Source organism: Cariama cristata, unplaced genomic scaffold (genome assembly GCF_000690535.1).
Source record: "Cariama cristata isolate BGI_N322 unplaced genomic scaffold, ASM69053v1 scaffold7300, whole genome shotgun sequence".
Taxonomy (NCBI): domain Eukaryota; kingdom Metazoa; phylum Chordata; class Aves; order Cariamiformes; family Cariamidae; genus Cariama; species Cariama cristata.
Genome location: NW_009594062.1, coordinates 59,744 through 78,746, shown reverse-complemented (window position 1 = coordinate 78,746; position 19,003 = coordinate 59,744). Strand labels below are relative to the sequence as shown.

The 19,003-nt window shown below is 38.2% G+C and overlaps 1 protein-coding gene across 1 annotated transcript in view; it reads right to left on the bottom strand.

The window, feature by feature from the left end:
• Positions 1-6,118: 6,118 nt before the first annotated feature.
• DROSHA (drosha, ribonuclease type III) overlaps positions 6,119-19,003 on the bottom strand; it is a 71,120-nt gene continuing 58,235 nt past the window's right edge. The window contains exons 25-32 of the mRNA XM_009696580.1: positions 18,519-18,676; positions 17,552-17,657; positions 13,737-13,878; positions 12,682-12,764; positions 12,465-12,568; positions 10,304-10,396; positions 9,493-9,539; positions 6,119-6,573 (exon numbers count right to left, since the gene is read on the bottom strand). Of these exons, the coding sequence (XP_009694882.1) occupies positions 6,443-6,573; positions 9,493-9,539; positions 10,304-10,396; positions 12,465-12,568; positions 12,682-12,764; positions 13,737-13,878; positions 17,552-17,657; positions 18,519-18,676 (864 nt within the window). The 3' untranslated portion in view covers positions 6,119-6,442. The remainder of the gene's footprint in view (positions 6,574-9,492; positions 9,540-10,303; positions 10,397-12,464; positions 12,569-12,681; positions 12,765-13,736; positions 13,879-17,551; positions 17,658-18,518; positions 18,677-19,003) is intronic.

The following is a 19,003-nucleotide window of genomic DNA, read 5'->3' as shown; positions in this document are numbered from 1 at the left end:
GTGCTATGGATCACGTTAAAAACCAAGTAAACAATGAAAATGGAAGGAAGGAAGAAGACAACAGTATTGAATGACAGGAATTTTAAACATCAAAGATTAAAACAGGTTTTCATTTTAATTTTTTCCTTTGAATGACATGATATTTATTTTTTCTTAATGATGACAAAGCTAAAACGTATTTGACAATGTTTATCATCACAAGAACAGAAGGTAAGAGAAGCAATTTTGGATGACTTGTCCAATGAGGTCATTAAAAATTCTTAGAGAAAAAATTGTATTTTTTCTCTTTTCATAAAAAAGAAATTTATAATTGGATATTGAATAACATTAGCATTTTCAAGTGCCGCTGGATTGGGAGATGGCTGCTTTTTGTTTGCCAGTTCAAGCATCCCTCTGGAAACAGAGCTGCAATATTTGAATTGTAATTCTAGTTGGCAGCAAAAACTGGTCACCATGTCAGAACTGTTCTGACACAGTAAATGGCTGAAGTGATGACAGGAGGAAATCTGCTGGGAAGTAATTTTTATTTATTTATTTATTTATTAGAAATGTTAGCTCAGCTTGCATCAGTAGGGTCCCATGGGTCCCCATGACCACCATCCTCATCTTTAAATAAAGTAACAAGCTACCTTCAGTGACAAACACTCACCCATCACTGCTGCATCACTTCTGGACCACCTATGTATGAGCAGCTTCTGCCATCAGTAAAAGTTCACAATTTGTCAGCTGGAGTCTGCCCTTTGCTAATGGATTACTTTTGAAATGTCTGCTGTAAGTGGAAGTTTTTATTTATTTATTTATTCTAAAAAGGTGTACAAGCAAGACACTGTTTGGGCTCTGGCTTCTCACAGTAGTGTCTAATTTTAGAGATCTTCTCAATCATCTCAAGACTCTGCAGGAAGAAGGGATGAGGGTGACAGTGCCCAGCCTGCATGGCCAAGTTATCTTTTTTCTCCCTCAAAGACACTCTCAGACACAGGAAGAGAAATGTAGCAGGCTTTCAAAGAAAAGAGGATACTTAATCCACAGACGAAGGCATCCACTGGATGAGGCATGATTACCCTACCACAGATGTCCTGAGACTTGGACCCAAGTGACAATTTCGTCCTTGTTTTCATCTCTCTGCAACAGAATAAATAGTCCCTTATTCCCTCCCCACAGGTGCTGTGACGAGCAGCAGAATCACATGCTTGAGGCATTCAGGTATGATTGTTTTGTAAGTCAGAGGTATATAATTTATATCCTTATTCATGAAAACTTTTGGAATTCTTTTGGAGGAATGCACTGAGGATTTAGACAAAGGTAAATACACCTAGTTATCAAGGTTTTGGGTGTAACTTGGTGCTTCCTTTGTTACCTCTAGCAAGCGGGTGAAGAAAAGGGCTTCTGAGGTAAACCTGCTCCCTGATGGACAGGGAAATCTGAGTGGCTGGAGCACATAACCTATCTCATCTTAAGACCCCAGAAAGAATCTGTGAAATTTGAGTGTACCTGAAAAACCAGGCATGGAAACAAAAAAAATCCAGGACAGCTGGAGAGGACAGTTACTCTTTTCTTTGTCTTTGAGCAGTCCTTGTCTTTTGACTTTTTAAAAACTGGGGATGTATTTCCCCTAATTTCTCTTCACAGACTCAGCCAGCCTGTTCTGGCCAACACACTCGGCTGCAGCTGCGGTGTCAGCCTCTCTGCCTGTGCTGCTTTCCTGACTCCCCGGCAGATCTTCCAGCACGCTGATACCAGCCAAAGCACTCCAGTCAGCAATGCTCCTTCCCCTCTGCTCACTACCTTCCAGGTCAAGAATGTGCCTACGAGCAGAAAGCACCAACACAAGAGCCTAGGATGGTCTTCTCTTCTGCAAGCTTCAGAGTTAATGCAGCTGAGCAACTCACTGCAAGAGCAACAAGGTAGGCTACCTTGAGGAGAAGAAAATATGGAAAACAAAACAAAACCAGTGCAAAGTCATTGACCCATATTTCCTTCTACAAACAAGAGAATTGCTTTAAAAGGAGAAACCAGCAAAACACTAAGGAGACGTGATGGATGGTCTTACTGATACCTAACATTTCATTGCTAGGTAGACATAGTACGTCCATAAACAAGAACAATTTGGTAAGAAACACACCATCTGTAACTCAAGCTGAGACCACAAATACATCAGAATATGAGGGAAGGAAAAGGCACGAAATACTTTAAAAAGGCCATTCTCACTAAAATAAAAATCTCCACCTTGCCTATAATCTGAAGTGACCAGTACACCTCCAGATTTGCAATCCATTTTAATTAGTGTCTTCATACAAACAGAAATTATGTCTTGAAAATACAAGGAGGTAACCTATTTTTCAGTGGCAGATAGTCTAATGAGCAGCTCTAGAGTAAAAATAAATGGTGTTGAGATGTGTCCCTGACAGATGAGAGACCTGATTTCCTGCTCCGCCTACCATGCTGTTATGGCAATCTTTTTTTGTTGGTCTAATAAGTAAAAGCAAGCTCATTATGCAGCCACCAGTTTATTTTGCAGCTGCTTTCCAGGTTATTCACCGTATTTGCTCAACTATGAATGAAAGAACAGATAGCAGAATCCAGAATGCCTGTCCCCTGACACCATGGCTTACTGGCCAAAAATAATTACCAGCAATCAATGCTGAGATGTGTCACCTTTCATTTCAGAGCCTATTCACACTAATATGGCAGTCACTCCAAGCGCTAAAGATTTAGGCTTGCAGGCAACAGAAGACAGAAGAACCCTCTTCAACTGCAAGTTTTCACTACACGTCAAGGAACAAACCAGGAACCACTTTCTGGTTATTATTCTCCATTTAGGCAAAACTGTTTCAAATGCTCAATAACAAATATATAACCTGGGGTGGTGGGTGGGAAAAGGGAGAAGCAGGGTGGGAAGTACTGGTCACAGAAATGTCTGTCGCAATGCCATCCCCACCAAAGACAATGCACAATGGTACAATGCAGATGACCAACTCCCTAAGCTCCTACAGAGCTTTACAAAACTTCCACCAAACAGAAACTTTTTACAAGTGAACCCACTTAATTCATGTAATACGTAGTCTGTATAATCAGAGCCTTGGAAGTAGGGAGACAGATGATCAGGATTTGCTTTTTGATCCTTCCGAATTGTTTTAGCAAGTACCAACTAAGCCTGAAGTCTTTTCTGGAAAACTTCAGTAGCAACAATGTTTACAACAGTCTTAGAGACCAAGGTTCTCAGTCTTGCTGTTAAATAATCTTACAGGAACTGGAATCTTACAAAGCAAACTTAGGCTCTGCAAATAACAACGATTAATTTTATGTAAATCCAATTACAATTCCTAATCAAATGACATACAATTCTATTCAGTGCTCTGTACATAGGCACTTTTAAAAAAAAAAGTGCTTTCACAAGATCTGTCGGATCCACACAGATCTCAGACCTGTTCTTCGTTCATCTACTTGTATTCAAATCAAGTCAATGGATCTTGCATGAGAACCTCTAGATCAGAACAGCTCAGGCTCTGGAGCTATCAAAAAAGGACCTTACTTTATTAATAAGCCAGAGACACCTTCACATTTCCAAAAAGCAGCCAAAGTTGCCTAGTTACAAACTACGGCTGTCCCACTGACTAGCACGAGCTCAGTCATCATTTTTCCCAAATTTAAGGCAATGTAAAGAAACAATTTTCTCTCCTTAGTGTGTGTTATAAAGGACTGTGCTCACATTACACAGTCTATGCATCTCCTTAAATCATCAGGAACATTCACAGCTACTGTTTTTAGGCAGCGCGTACCCAGAAAGACACTGTGGTTTTGACATAGACAAAGGAAATGTGAATTTCTTTACCTTTTGTTTTCTGCCCTCAAAGACAATGAAAACAAAATTTCTTCCTAGTCCATGTTTATACAGTGAAAAAAGGGAAAATAGCCCACTCATGAAAAAATGGTTATCATCTACATTTTATTGAGGAAGACCTAAAATTCATTAACTGTAGTAATGGAATGCAGAAATAATTTTTAAAAGTTTGTTTGCTTTCAAGCAATTTCTGGGTCAAAGAAGAAAAGAGAACAATTCTGGGTTCCTCTCCCCAAACAGCATCTCTGATAAATTCAATCTATTTTTATGCAAATGTTTATGAATAAGCTTACAGTCGTCTTATACCTGAAAAGTGAAATGATGTATAGGAAGAATGAAAATAATGCCAAACCATGAGCGAACATTTCCACTGGGGTACTCTGGTGACACCAGATATGATGAGAGAAATTTGTAAAGCAACCATACACCTAAAAATGAAGCCACTGCACGTTCTACTTGTTAAACACATGAATCTGGTCACAGTTAAGAGGAGAAAAATAAAATACAGGTGTACACAATTACCCTTAACCCTCTACCAATGCACCATTTCAACTTACTGCTAGAAGCAGATCGGCAATTATACAAAATAATTTGAAAAACAAGACTTGAGGGCAGAGGAGTTGTTGCTGCTTGCTTTTCAAGCCTGCTGCTGTTCAGAGGCATTTCAGCTTTCTGTTTACAGACTGAAGCTATAAGGAGTTACAATCACTTCTCAAAAGTCAAGGAACAGCAGCACCCAGCAGAGAGCAGCTCCTTGCCTTTATCTTGTTTCTATCCCCTTCTTAATGTTTTAATGGTTTATTATCACCCTGTAAATTACAGAATGTGTTTGTTGGGGTTTTTTTCTCTCATCCTCTGAAATGGATTTAAAGCAACAATCCATTAAGAAAAGGCAATCATAGAAGCTGGAAGAAGTGAGGTAGTGCTGTGGGGTCAAGTTTAAAAAAAAAAAAATTAAGTCCATCTCACATTGCATACGTACAAAAATGTGCTTATGAAAATACACATATTTATTAGCTTAGAAGTGAAACTTTGGGAAGACATTTGGGTAGTCTGAACTTTTCAGCTACACTTCTGTCTACTTTGGCACCTGCAATAAAGTGCTTCCATGGATGCCCATCGCACACCTACAGGAAGGTGCTTCAGACAACTACTGAATTAGTTGCTCAGTGTAGTGTGGCCATGGGGCAACAGTTTTCTTTCAGGAGCCTGGATGAATTCTTTGGGCCAGACTCAGGCATCCAGACTCACGAAGCTGCCTGGTATCTTACCACATACGTCTGTGTTACTTACATCAGAAAAGATGCATAAATGATTTGCCAGAAAGGATCAGAAGGAAGAAAATGCACAGTTAAGGGAAATAAGAGTTGTATCTGTTTCACTTACTAGAAAAAAAAGATAGAGAAATGACTACACAATACATACTAAGAGACTTTTCTCACTCAGAATTCAGTGCAACAGAAACAAATGGCTTGAAGCAGGCAAATTTAAAGTATGAACAATGCACAAGACCTACAATGAAGCTGACAGTCAGTGGGAAAACCACTGACAGAGTGTATATTGCACTTTTAGTACCATTCAGAGCTTTTATAGAAGAGACATCTGCCTAATACAAGCCACAGACACCAAAAATCAAGGAAACTGGGTGACTTGAAACTGCAGCCACCTTTGAACCACACCTTGGGGACAAATTCTGCCCTCCTTTGGATACAAAGTTTCCAACGAACCTATCTGGAACAGCACCTGTACGGAGTTTCTGATACACCATTTGACTATTATGGTCACACTGGTATCTCCCAGACAAAGAAATCCATTAAAGTAGATAACAGTTTGATAGAGCAAGAAGTTGAGAATGAAAGTAAACTTGTAAACGTAAACTCAGTACATTCTTTATGAAAAAAGATGTCTTTCTCTTGCTTCATAATTACCTTCTTTTTCTTCGAGTTTTATAAGACTGATTTAAAGACAAAAACCTCCAACCTTCCACACACACCTGTGTCACATTCCAGATGTGGAATCCACTGTTTAAAACAAAACTGAGTATCTCCTTTGCTTAAATTACTGTACAAGTTTTTGTAAACGGACCTGAAGTTTATGGCTCTGGTTTAGCAGAGTCAAGAAGTACATTTAGCTGCAAAACTTACGTTAGGTACCTGCTTAAGTGCTCTGCTGAATTAGTTTCTCATAACACTTTCCTCCTCCACAGCAGAGTTCACACAATAACTTTGCTGGTCACTTACAAAACAGCATTTGGACATAGGAGACAATTGTTAAACAGCTTTTCCTCCTACAGGCTTTTAAAATTAATACTTTATTACTTCATACAAGACAGTAAAAATAATAAAAATAATCCCACAACTTTTCATAAAAATCAAAAGGATTTAAAACCAAATCTTATTAAAAAGCCAAACAAACTTTGCACTTAAAACCAAACTAAAGAAATACTATATATACACACACTTTTGTAAGACATTATGATTTTCTATTTGATATCAACAGGCACTCTTCATACATCATCTGCAAGAAACTAGGTTAGGTCTCCATAGGCCACAGTCAGAGTTATTAAGTAAGTAAATATGCCACTGCTTCTGTGCCCTCCTTTTATTTCCTTGCTTCTTCAGTCTCATCTGGCTCTCTCTCTTGATGCTCTCTTTCCCACCTCATTTCTTTCAACTCTTGTCTGTACTTCCGTTCAATGAACCGTTTCTGATGGGCCATCTGGGGAAAGTTATCTGACACAAGGAGAAATATTTTACATTAATAAACAAACTGGTAACACAGAAAGTCTCAGCTTTTTTTTTTTTTTTTTAAACTTTGATGAGATTAGGGGCAGAGGGGAATAATGTTCTTACCATTTTTACTCATTTATTTCTAATAATCCATAGTAAACCAGGTCTGTGTGTCATAAGTCTTTGGTTTCTTTACAATTTCCACATGTTTCCCCTGCTACAAAGCACTGCCAAATCTAATATACTCACAAAAATAAAATATAAAATCCCGGTATAGCAACATGGACAGGTATTACCTGGATTTCACATTCTGTTCTCTTAGCAATAGATGGTCAGTATGAGTCACTGGTTCCAAGCATTGTACAGATGTTTCCATTATTATTATTATTTCAGATCACACAGAATCCACTAGACCCCCCACAGTATGGCAGTGCTCCTAATGGGAAAGTAATACCGTAGGAAAACGGAATGCAGTAAAATCTGTTCCTGAAAACGTTAATGCTTGACTATGTACCAGAATACAGCCTTAGTGTAGTCTAAGAGCACGGATGAGTGAAGACTGGCTAAAACAGAGTAGACAAGGCTGAGGTGATGGAGAAACAGTTAGGGGGACAGATGCCTCTCACTTCAGACATTTGTCCGTTGGCTAGTATGTATATACACCAGTTAACTAAAGCTGTAAAACCAGCTTATATAACTGATCAGAATTGCTCTCAATTTAGTGCACAGCTGACAGAGTATGACTTTTTCTGCATGACCAGGGTGCTGACATTCATCTGTGTATCTGTGCTGCAGAGATTTGCACCCTCCAGCCGGTCAGAAAATGAAGAGGTGGTAGAGTACATGGCAGCCTGCAGTTGGTGGTAAATCCTGCTGGGATCACACAGAGCTCTGGGATCAGCACTGGCTACCTATCTGTGTGCAAGATGAACACAAAAGGTTACTACACTGATCTTTAAAGCCATAAACAAATTTGGGAGATGTCTTGGCAAAGGACTACTCTCTCTCTAGTTGGCTACCAAAAGAGAATTCAGCTGAGGCTCCTCAGGGAGGAATGCCTTGGCATCTAGAGTTTTCCCCCGCTTTCTGGGTCCCAGGCAACACAGATTCGTTCAGCTAGAGAACATGGTGCAGAAGCCACATAATCTGCAGGAGTTTGTGGTAGAGCAGAATTGCTTTCTACCGCTTTGTTTTATTGGCCAGTGAAATTTGTGCCTCTTATTATATACTACAGGAATAAAAGGTTTATTCATCAGTTATTTACAACTCAGGCATAGGAGGGTATATTTATTTAAACCAGAAAGCAATCTAAACAAAAGAAAATTGTTTTTAAATTGCTGCTGTTTTTAAAAACACTAGTGCTTTGTTTAATGGAGTTCTGGGATATTTTGTTGCTCATGTGCACCATAAAATGAAAATCGGGTTTTCAGCACTGTGCCTGTAACGTGATTCTTTCAGAACTCTGAATAACTCAGCTTGGTAGCAACCTGTCTGTTTATAATCCATTTAAGATATTGAGCAGGAAATTTATGTAATACTCATCATGGTTATCATATATATAAAACTAATTTTCATGTACCTGTTTACTTGAAGCTAACTACTTATGCATTAAAAAAAAAAAACCACAACAAACCCAAAAAACCAAACAAAAAAACCCCCCCAGAAACGCCACTCCACAAACTTATACATAATAGAACAGGTGCCTGTAGGGGCTGTGGAGCCTCCATCCCTAAAGACAGTCAAAACTTGACTGGCAAGGCACTGAGAAACATGACCTAACTTGAAAGTTGGCTCTGTTTGAGGGGTGGTTGGAGCAGAGACCTCTAGAAGTCTATGGTGTTCAAACAAATATGTATGTCAGAAAAGAGCTCTGAAGTCCTTGGACTGAAAGGAGATGAAGCTCATAGCTGAGTGGTGATACTGTCACAAGAAAAAACACTCAAAGAAAACTTCAGTAACATTTTGCAGATATTCAGCAGAGAAGGGAAGTTACATCTTATTACTTGTCAAATTTACTGGTGGTAAGTATATGCCTAGCAGGTGGATACAAAAAAAAATTCTGAATTACAGGGATTCATTGTCTTCTGAAATTTTTAAGCCTTGGGATTTCCAGATGCAGCAATAACTGATTAAAAACCTTTAGTATCTGAGCAACTGCAAGTCTTCCCTTTGAATCAAATGAAAAAAAATGTACCTCCCCACGTTCTTCTGAATAGAGCGCTTCTGCTGCACAAAATGCTTTTAATCTATTTGCTTACAGTATGTCCACATCTGGCACTTTAAATCAACTGACCAAAGTTACTCTGTATAAGAAGTTTGCATACATTCACTCCTTTTGTATCTGAGACTCCATTGCAACAAAGGACTGCTCCCATGCTGGCTATTCTGTGCATAATTTGGAGAGATGCATACACAGATCACTGGATCCTCAGCTGATATAAGCCGTTCTTAACAGATAAATATTGACTTACATCTGCTGGGGATCTGCCTGTTAGATTTTACCCTAGTCTACTGTATAATCTGAGATTAAATTTTATTTTCTAGATTGGCAACTGAAAAGTAATTTTCCTCCTCCCCTAAATTAGAAGATGAGACAACCACACCGTCAGAGACTATGCAGTCTTTTCCCACTGCACATTTAAGCATGGAAAATCTCAATGAGAATTCACTGCACGGGGTTCTTTCTAAGTTACAACCTCTGTGGCTGATCAACTCCCTTTAAAAAATACCTGTTGGTGTCCTATTAACTTCATCTGTTACAATATCATCTTGAAAGTATGAAAAGGAAAACCTGCTACTTAAAGGCTGACAGTATTCAGCATGTATGTTCTGTTCAAATCTTAGCCTCCACAAAACCTGCACTTCACTAAAGACCAAGGATTTAAACTATAAATTATTTTCTTTGTTGCCCAAATATCTTACATTTTTCAAGTGCGTCCATTGCAGCTCCCATTTCTGCTTGCTGAATACTGTGAAAGCCAAACAGAAACATGTTACATGAGATCTAAGTTGTGCAGAATAAACTAAAGTTTCTGACAAAGTGGAACACTAGCTACTCTTTTGTAATAAAACTCTGGATAATCAGTAGCTAGTAATTCCCAGACTGTATGATATATCAGCCTTTCCATAAACACGCAAGCAATAGCACTGCAGTTCCAGTAGAATATTTTTAAACTTAGATCAATAACACTAACAGAATATTCTAGTCCATTCTTCACTGAAGCATTTGCTTTTACTTCAGAGAAAAAAGAACAAAATTACAGAGGTGTGAGCACTATAAAACCAATGATATTTTTATAACCACTACCATACTTGGTAGCAGAAAATAAGATTAGGTCTTTGGGGCTCATGGCTGAAGTCTTTGCAACTTTAGAAACCATTCCAAAATGCCTACAAGTAACAACATCAGAAAAAAAACCAAACTGAGACCCTTGCACCCTTAACTTGCCAGCTTAAGTTGGACAGTAATCCAGTAGCAAAGCCAAAGATAAAGTCACTACTTCCTCGAAGCTGTTCTGCAGTTTCTAGTCTGAGAGTCACAAATCGGTTAGCATTACTAGCCACCTTGTAGGCAAGTTCACCAAAAAAAGCATAAAACTCAGAATAGCTTGAAGAAGGCTTTACAGCTTTCCTTTTCTGAGGCCAACCACACACTCGCGTATCTCCATGGCTAGAGATTTTGGATACTGCCACACTCAAACTTCAACACCATGTGATTCACTTTTCACTATACCTTGGGCCTTTACCGCATCCTATTCTTTCCCCTTTGAAGTAAACAGCTACTGTGTATGTCCTGGCATGAGACGGTCCCACTGTCTGCAAAGTCCTGAAATAAGAAAGATATGATTTACTCAAGCAGAAGGAATTAAAAAACAGAACCTGTTTGCGGCACACACATCACCAAGATTTCAGTCTGGTCAATATATAAAGTGGAATTAGCGCAAAGCATACAGCAAGAGTTGAAAGATGCCTGTATAAAATCATATTAACTCAGAGATTATCAGTATGATGTGCAATAAAAACGAGAAATTTAGATAAAATGGACCTTGTTTATATTGGTTATATTTATTCTTCCAGGTTCACTCAGGAGCACCACACGAAAACTAAAACTTTAACCTATAAGCAAAATTGCAAACTGTAACGTTGTGACACCAATGCAAACACTGTGAAAGCACTTGTAATAAAGTCATATAAACTGTGTGTAGCTGTGCAATTGCAAGTAATCACACCCATATGATTATTGTGTGCACTAAAATTTTAGTCCCTGAGAGTTCTGTAGTTAGCAAGGTTTTAATAAGACTTCATATTGGACATAGTAGCTCTTTACATACTGAATTATCACAGTACAAAGAAATTTTCCATCAGCTTTGAAAAGTTACAGTTTGTCACAAAACAAACTTTCCATTTGAGCTAAGTCTAGGATATGCATCAACAACCATCTAAAGGGGAAAAAAGGTAATTCCCTAGGCATGCAATGAATTGCTGCTTCTGCTGTTTCTTCCTGCTGTCCCAAATCTCTCCCCACTGTCAGCTTGAGTTCTGTCCACTACCTTGTTTCTTTTTGGAAGGAGCACCAATTTCACATCAATTTTTGAAGTATCTAACTATAGTACTCTGTCTCCATGTGCAGTGACAACAGTAAATAAAACCCAGCCCAAATTTAAAAGCAATAGTACTGACTGCAGTGAAACAGATAACCCCAAGAAAAGGAATTTAACCAGATAATAGGAAGATAACAGTATATTACTAGCTCTAAGCTGTACTATAAAAATCAATTTATCATCACAGAAAAACAAAAACAACATTTAGTACTTGATACTCAGTGGGTTATACAAGAATTAGGAATTGTTTTTATTGTATTCATCTCCCTTACTCAAGACAAAGCTGCAAGCCCTCATACAGAGACACTGAGGAGTCAGATTTGCAAAGCATCAGTTGCAGTGTTAAAGCAACCATATTTCTAAAGTGCACTGTTTGTTGCTGTAACGGAACTGACACATTTAATTGAAAATTTTACTTCAGTAAATGTGACAAATGCACTTACGGCTTTCATTCTCCATACCTTTCTGATATAATAATCCCAACAACACAAGCCCTGAACTTTCACAGCCTTTATCTCTTCTTTTGGGAGCTAACATTGCACCCATTCCTACAATAACTGAATAGATATGGATGCAATACACTATCTTGTGTTATTATTGCCTCTTCGAAGCAGCTATTATGCTATTTCACAACTGAAAGAGAGAAGGGAGATCCATCCCATCCAGCTTCAGGTATCTGAAGTGTACAAGTTGAGAGCCTCACTGCCCTGAGCTCTTCTATCACTAAAAAGGAGGACATACTTGGGCTGATATGTGCAGCAAAAACATTCAAAACTTGTCTTGCCCTTCACTGCCTGACTCTGCGCATTAGAAACAGAGTCTACAATCAGGATGCGTAACACAAGGCATTTATTATGTTTGCATAATAATGTAGAATGTAAAGAAACTTCATACTACGACTGAAAATAGAATGGAGGTGTCTTGACTTCATACCCAAACAGTAATTGTTTCATTCATTTAATTTAAAATAATGCCATACCTTACATTAAAAGAAGAACAAATATAGAATGATGCCAATGAAATATTCCATCTGAACATAAAAATTGTATTTTCCCTTGCAATCGTACAGGGTAAAATGCTTACTAATTCTTCCCTGTAATGGTTTAAAACATCTAAAAAGCTTGGGAAACATCAGTTCAACATTTTCCATCTTCAGTCAAAGAGAGACTGAAGGGCTTGGATAACTACAATAAAATCAAACTACTGGAAAAATGTAGAGTGACTAATCACATCTTCCTCTATATACAAGGAAGACTGATAATTAGCTTGTATTCATAAGATGCCAGTTCTTACTTGTAAAGAGGAATGTCTGGCTCTTTTCCTTCTGTCCTGAGAGTCAAGCAACACTGTTGAAGCTGAGATTTAGGGTCATTCCAATCTTGATTTAAAATAAACTCCTGTAAGAAGTTCACAAAGATGCTTTTATGATTGAGAGATTGTGGTAAGAGTCCCAAACGCAATAATGTGTTAAAACATAGTGGCAGGAAAGTAGGAACCTGATTGATCTTACCTTTAGTCGTGGAAAAAAGCATACGTTCATGAAAGTGTGAACATATTCCAAATCTTTATCAATGTACAGGGCAGCAATAAAGGCTGAGGAAAAAAAAAGGTACTGTCACTCATCCAAGGAGAATGTTAATGGTTCGGCACTTTCAGAAACAAGTATCTCTGAGTACTCTAAAGCCATATTCAATTATGTTTCACAGCAGTGATCTGATGAGGGTATTACTATCCTGCATACACAGGAAAAAATAAAGTTGACCAAGAGATTAAGTGACTTACTCAAATCCACTCAGTCATTTAAAGAGCTAGAAACAACAGTCAGCTCCTAATCTCACATTTTAACCAGGAGACCATGGACACTAACAAATAAATCACTACTGGGCACCATAAAAAAAATTTAGATACAAATCACTCCTGTTTGTGTGCTATTTCCATTTGCTTAGAGGCTTTGGCAAAAGCCAAGGGGCCCGAATGGCTCACAAAATGCATCAAAATACACAAGACAAGGATTAACTTTCTTTGCAGAATATTTATCACTGTTTCCACTTCCTTTGGAAAGAAGGTAGCACAAAATTCCATAAATGGACTAAAAATAATTTAATTTCCATGTAGTTTTCCCTCTTGTGGAAGGTCCATTTTGAAACCTCCTAAAATGCACTCAAATGAACCACAGAAATCTTCACCTGCTGAAGGAACTACTTTATCTTCCAACACACACAAGAACATATTAATGAAACATTGAAACTGCTGTTAAATAGCTCAACTCTGATTACAAGCTTTAACCTTCTAGACATGCTTTTGACCCAGTCATCATGACCCCTCAATTTCTAAGCCTACAACTTTATATCTGCAATTACACCTCCTTCATGCTTTCATACAGACTTCAAAAATCTAGGCTAGTATTCAAAAATCTGGCTTTCAGAGGAATAGGCATAATTCATTTGAAAACCTGAACATGCATTTTTGATAGTGATTTTGGGGATTTCTAATGGCTTTCTTAAACAAGCCCTGAGGAAAAAGAAGTTGCATAAGTACTAAGCTGCTATAACCAAATTAACTCACATTCCAAGAGATCAGCCAAAGTCTTAGTTCGAAGAGCTACGGGTCTTTTTGTTTTGTCATTAGTGATGGCAAATTCTTGCATACCCAGCTCTTCTGCCACCTTGGCCTGTGTCCTGTTGTTCACCAAAGAACTTCTCAACAGCTGCAACAGAAAGAAGTTCCACTCAAGGATAACAATCAGCAATACCAAACTATGAAAGCTAGGGAGAGCTGGGGAGAAAAAAGTTACTTTTATCCTTGTAGCCTCTCACTTCTCTCAGTTTACTGACATTTTGTTTCGGCACACCTCAAATGACTTACATAAACACAGACATTCATTCTTTCCACTGCTGATTTTTCCTTCTGCTTCAACTCTTCTCACCAAATTTTATTTATTCTATGGACACATTACTTCTGTAGATATGTCTTGTATTTAAAATGCTTGTTTGTGAGCTTCTTTGCAATCATATACCATCTCTTCATTAGTCCTGTACGTTTTCAGCTAACCTGCATTTTTCTAGTTCAAGCAATACACAGTTATATACATTTTTCCACATAAAGTATAAACATACAACATTCTGGAATCTATAGAGCAGTCCCCGGTGTTCACTAAATAATAAATAAATAGGCAATAATTAAAACAAATGCACATTAAAGCAAGACAGTCTAGTGTTTCAGCACAAGCAGATGAGGAAGCCACTCCATTCATTTGGTCAGAGAAGAAAATGCATAGCTGGACAACCTGTATGTACTGTTTGCTCTGCTGAAGGCAGTATAGCTGAGCGAACACATCCCTGACAAAGATCTGGCTCTAACATTTTCAGTCTATGACAATGTCCCGGACAGCTGGTTCTCCAGCAGAGTTCCCTGAAATGCTTAACTCTGGCTTTAGGCAGATTGCTTAAATAAACATAGAGCTCTGCCAAAGATACAATCCACACAGCTTAAAGGAGTATTTTGGAATTTTAGGGTTTCATACAATTTTCTGAATCTCTGGTTAAGGTCAACTTTTTTCCTGTTTGTTCGCTGTTTTGCTTTAAATAAAACAGCATTAATTTAAGAAATTAGGAATATTATAGGAGGTGGGAGTGAGAGGGAAAGAATGTCTCTCTCTTCCACTGTTTATGTATAATCTAGAGTTGAGAAGCTGCATACACATTTTTTTCATCTTTGTCTTCCATATCACATTTGCTCAGCTTATTAGATCTGAGTTATATGCTACCTGGCTCCAGCACGTCAACTGAGCTTATGAAAATCAAGATTTATTTGCTGCACTTGATACTTCATCTCTGACAACAGACAAATAAAGAACAGTATGTTCATAATTTGTTTGGCAATGATGTATGAAGCAGTTACCACAACTTGATCTTCATAAACTAGGCAGACTGCAGATAGGATTATTACCTGCCTCCCTAACCTCTGCTTAAACTCATCTTCTATTTGTTCCTTTCCTAAATTCTTCCCTTTATGTCCTTCAGATAAATAAACAATAAGTTCCCCAGCAAAGTCCTAAGTACGATATGCAACCTACAAGACAGAAGTGTAGATCACATGACAGAAATCTGTGTCTTGTAACAGAAGAAGAAGGATCTCTCTTGCTGTGTTGGTAGAGTATTTATTTTGATGGGACTCGTAATCATAAGTAGTGTCATAAAACAAAGAGCAACAGTCACACTACACACTGAATTAGAGATGGAGAAAAACCCAGCTATCTTTCTAGCACTGTGATTATCAGTTTGCTGTGTATTAGAATTTGCCTCCTCCACAAGTGTGATCTAGCAAGAAATTCAATTCCCCTTAAAGATATGGGGAAGACATGGTACCTGTGCCTTCCCAGCAACTTTTTTAGAGCTTGTCTCCACTCCGGCAACACACAGCCTGCATCTTTGCAGATGCTGTAACATGTGATGGATGCTCAATTGGAGCTTAATTCTAATTACAAAGCAATTTTTTTTATTCTTCCATCTTCACACAGCACACTGCTACCCATTATCGTGGCATAAGCCAGTACTGGAGAAGCTGTATCTTCCAACAGCCAACAAAATTTCATCCTCTTTTTGACAGATCATTTGGCTATCTCAAAATACGTAGAGAAGTCTACACTCTCCTTTCTTTTTCTTAAATATAGTTAATATACAGACATCTCTCCACAAGTAATCACTACACACTGGGAAACTACTGCATTGCCAGTCAAGTGTAATCTTCCCATTCTTGACCAAAATTGTTCTCAACACTACAGACACCACTCAGCTGATGTTCTGTTATTACTTTGAATGTAAGTATGTTCCCAGATGACAGGAGAAAGAGCTCAGTGTTTACTGTTTCTCTTCAGATCCCACATCATCAGTCTCCTTTCTCACAAGTCTCATTTCATTTGTCCTCAAATTTAAAAACATTTTAAGGCAATTTTATTTTTCACTGCATGCGCATCCCCAAAGTTGAAATTTGGTTCTAGGCATTGCCTACTTCTCTATATCTTTACGTGTTTTCAGCATCCATTCTGTTCTAACTTTGTAGTTTCCCCTACAAACTTGGACTGTGCAACTTGTTCTACTTGCCAAGTCACTAATCATTAAATTAAGCAACACAGAGACGTTCTGATCATTGTTCTGAGTATTTGCACCCATTAATAGCAACACTTCATAGCCTTCCTGCCAAACAGTTCTTGAAACATTTATCTTACTATAACAACACTGATACCTACATTCTTAAAAGTCACCTACAAAGCAAAAAAACCCAACCAGCCTTGTATTTCTGTCTTATGTTTTTGTTTCTCTGAAGAATTAAGCTGACAAGGCTCTTCCCCTTTTAAGTTTTACTTCAAAAGTTCAAGTTTTATCTACTTTGTCTCCTGAATGGTGCAGAAGACTCCATACAAATGTAAATGAAACTTAAGAACCGGTGAAGAAAAATTAAAATTACTTTTAGTCAGAGCATGTACTTTTTTTCCTTGTAAACAGCTTTAGCCCAAAAGATCCAAGAAGCATATTCTTGAAAACACATTGCCTGCTACAGACTTAGCATCACTATCCCTTTATTGATTTGAGAAAACTACAGTGCTACTTCCTAATTCTAACTAGAAGACTCGACTCATATTCCTGAGACATGTATCGCTTTTTTATTCTAGTCAAGACTTGAAAACTAAGAAAAATTTACCAAGCCTAGGAAAACTTCCTCACAAAGTCACAGCTGTGTAGCTGCAGTACTAAATGAATCAATCACGAAAAAAATACATATACTACCACCCTATGTTTAAAGTACTGTAAATTGCTGAAAGATCCCTAAACTGGGTTGTTCAAAGTTCAGATAAGAGCAGCTAAAAAGCTACAGTAATCAACAACAGATGACTCTAACAACAGTAAAATTAAATTCAAAAGCTACCACAGGAGCTCCAGATTGAAGACAACAGGAAAACCAGACTAAAATTAATTGTAAAAACTTCTTATCAGGAAACATAACCCTGCCTGGTTGCAGGTTCAACAAACTAGAAGTCATGAACAAAAAAAAGTCATGTGATGTGCCTATTTAAACAAATGGTTTAAGACACCCATCTTTAAACAAGAATGAGTCTTATCTCCCAATTTCATCACTGACATCCTTAAAATTATTGATCCATTTCACAGACAGAACAAAAATTATTGCACTGAGCTCATAAATCACCATTTCCTATTCATTGCAATGTTCATGACTTAAAATTAACAAAGCCTCATTAAGAGCAGTGGTTGCTGAGGCTTCTTTTATTAATCAAATCCAGAATAATTCACTAGCTGCTCCCATAATTTCAGTCTCCATCCCACTCTTGCTCTTCCAGACAGCATGACTGATGGCAGTCTCACCGTTAAGTGCCCTTCATGATGATCGGGGAAATGTATGAATAAATACTCTGTGGCTACCAACTGCATTATGGAGTCACCCAGGAATTCCATCCTCTGGTTGTGGCCTCTGAAAAATGAGACATCAATGCAACAAAATCAATAAGCACTCAGGGAGGAAAAAACAAAACCAGCATGCACACACAAATTAAAACAAAGAGCGATCTGAAAGTGAGCCTCGCTTATTTCCAAATGCACTTAAGACAATTTTCCAGTGTTAACCAGGTGAGATGAAAACACAGTTCATTACTGTTGTAACACCAACTTTCAGGGAGAAAGCAAATCAGGGTAGCTACTTTTGAACACAATTATTAGATCACAGATCTGGGACTAACCAAAGGAGAAAAGCAGCTGACGTCAAGTTTGTAATGGGGTAAGCTCTCTACCTGTAACTTCTTACAAGAAAGTGAACTAATAAATGTCACAACTTCAACAGAGAAAAAGGTCTGTCCATTTACAAGAAATAAAAGGATCAGGGTTTAAACTCATGCAAGATCCTGGACTGGGTAACCACTGGTATGGCTCTACTGTTTGCTTCAAAACAGGGCCTGGCAGCTCTACACACCACAGAACACAAGGGCTGCACTTGGACCAAAGAGCTTGATTTTACTTCCTTCCTCTGTCCAAATGCACCTCCAAGTACATTTTGCTACTGTCTCAAGAGTGATGCGCAAATATCAATGATGTAGGAAGCTTAGAAGAAACATCAGGATGGCTCTCTAACATCTTCTATAGTCTTTCCCAAGGTACCCACTATTGACTACTGTCAGAGACGGGACACTGAGCTAGGCGGGCTTGTGAACATAGGCGCTCTATTCTCTTCTGGAGAACAGATATCAATAACATCTAGAGTTTGTTTACAAATAAAGGAAACTGGGATACTAACGGAAGGACCAACAGAGCTACATGAGGACCCTTGCTGTGTACTCACAGAGTCAGATGGTTAAAGCCTACTGTCCTCAGAGTGAACGCACGTGCCAGAAGCCGAACGTGAGTAAAGATGACTCCTATTGCCTCCTCAAACTCCGTAAGCTTTTGAAGAACTGGAGAGGTCTCAATGAGCTGCCTGTCAGTATTGGACTCCTGCAGCTGTAAATAAAACGAAATGCAAATAATGACAAACTGACACTGTTTCAGAACTTTTCAGAGAAAAGAAAGCCTTCTGTAAACCAAGGGCAAAGAATACAGTGAACAAGTTATTCAGTGGACAGCTGAACTGAGAAAACCAAGTTTCCTCTGGTTTTGTCCTTTTGTCTTGGATAATTACCACTCAAAGAAAATGTGAGCTCTGATGTATGCTTTTTTAACAGTTGAGGCATTTATAACACATTGCTTATGTGGTCTTGTCTCTACATGTGGATAGCATGGGCTACTTATTTTCACAAAACGTGAAAGTACGTGCCTGAGTTTCCTATT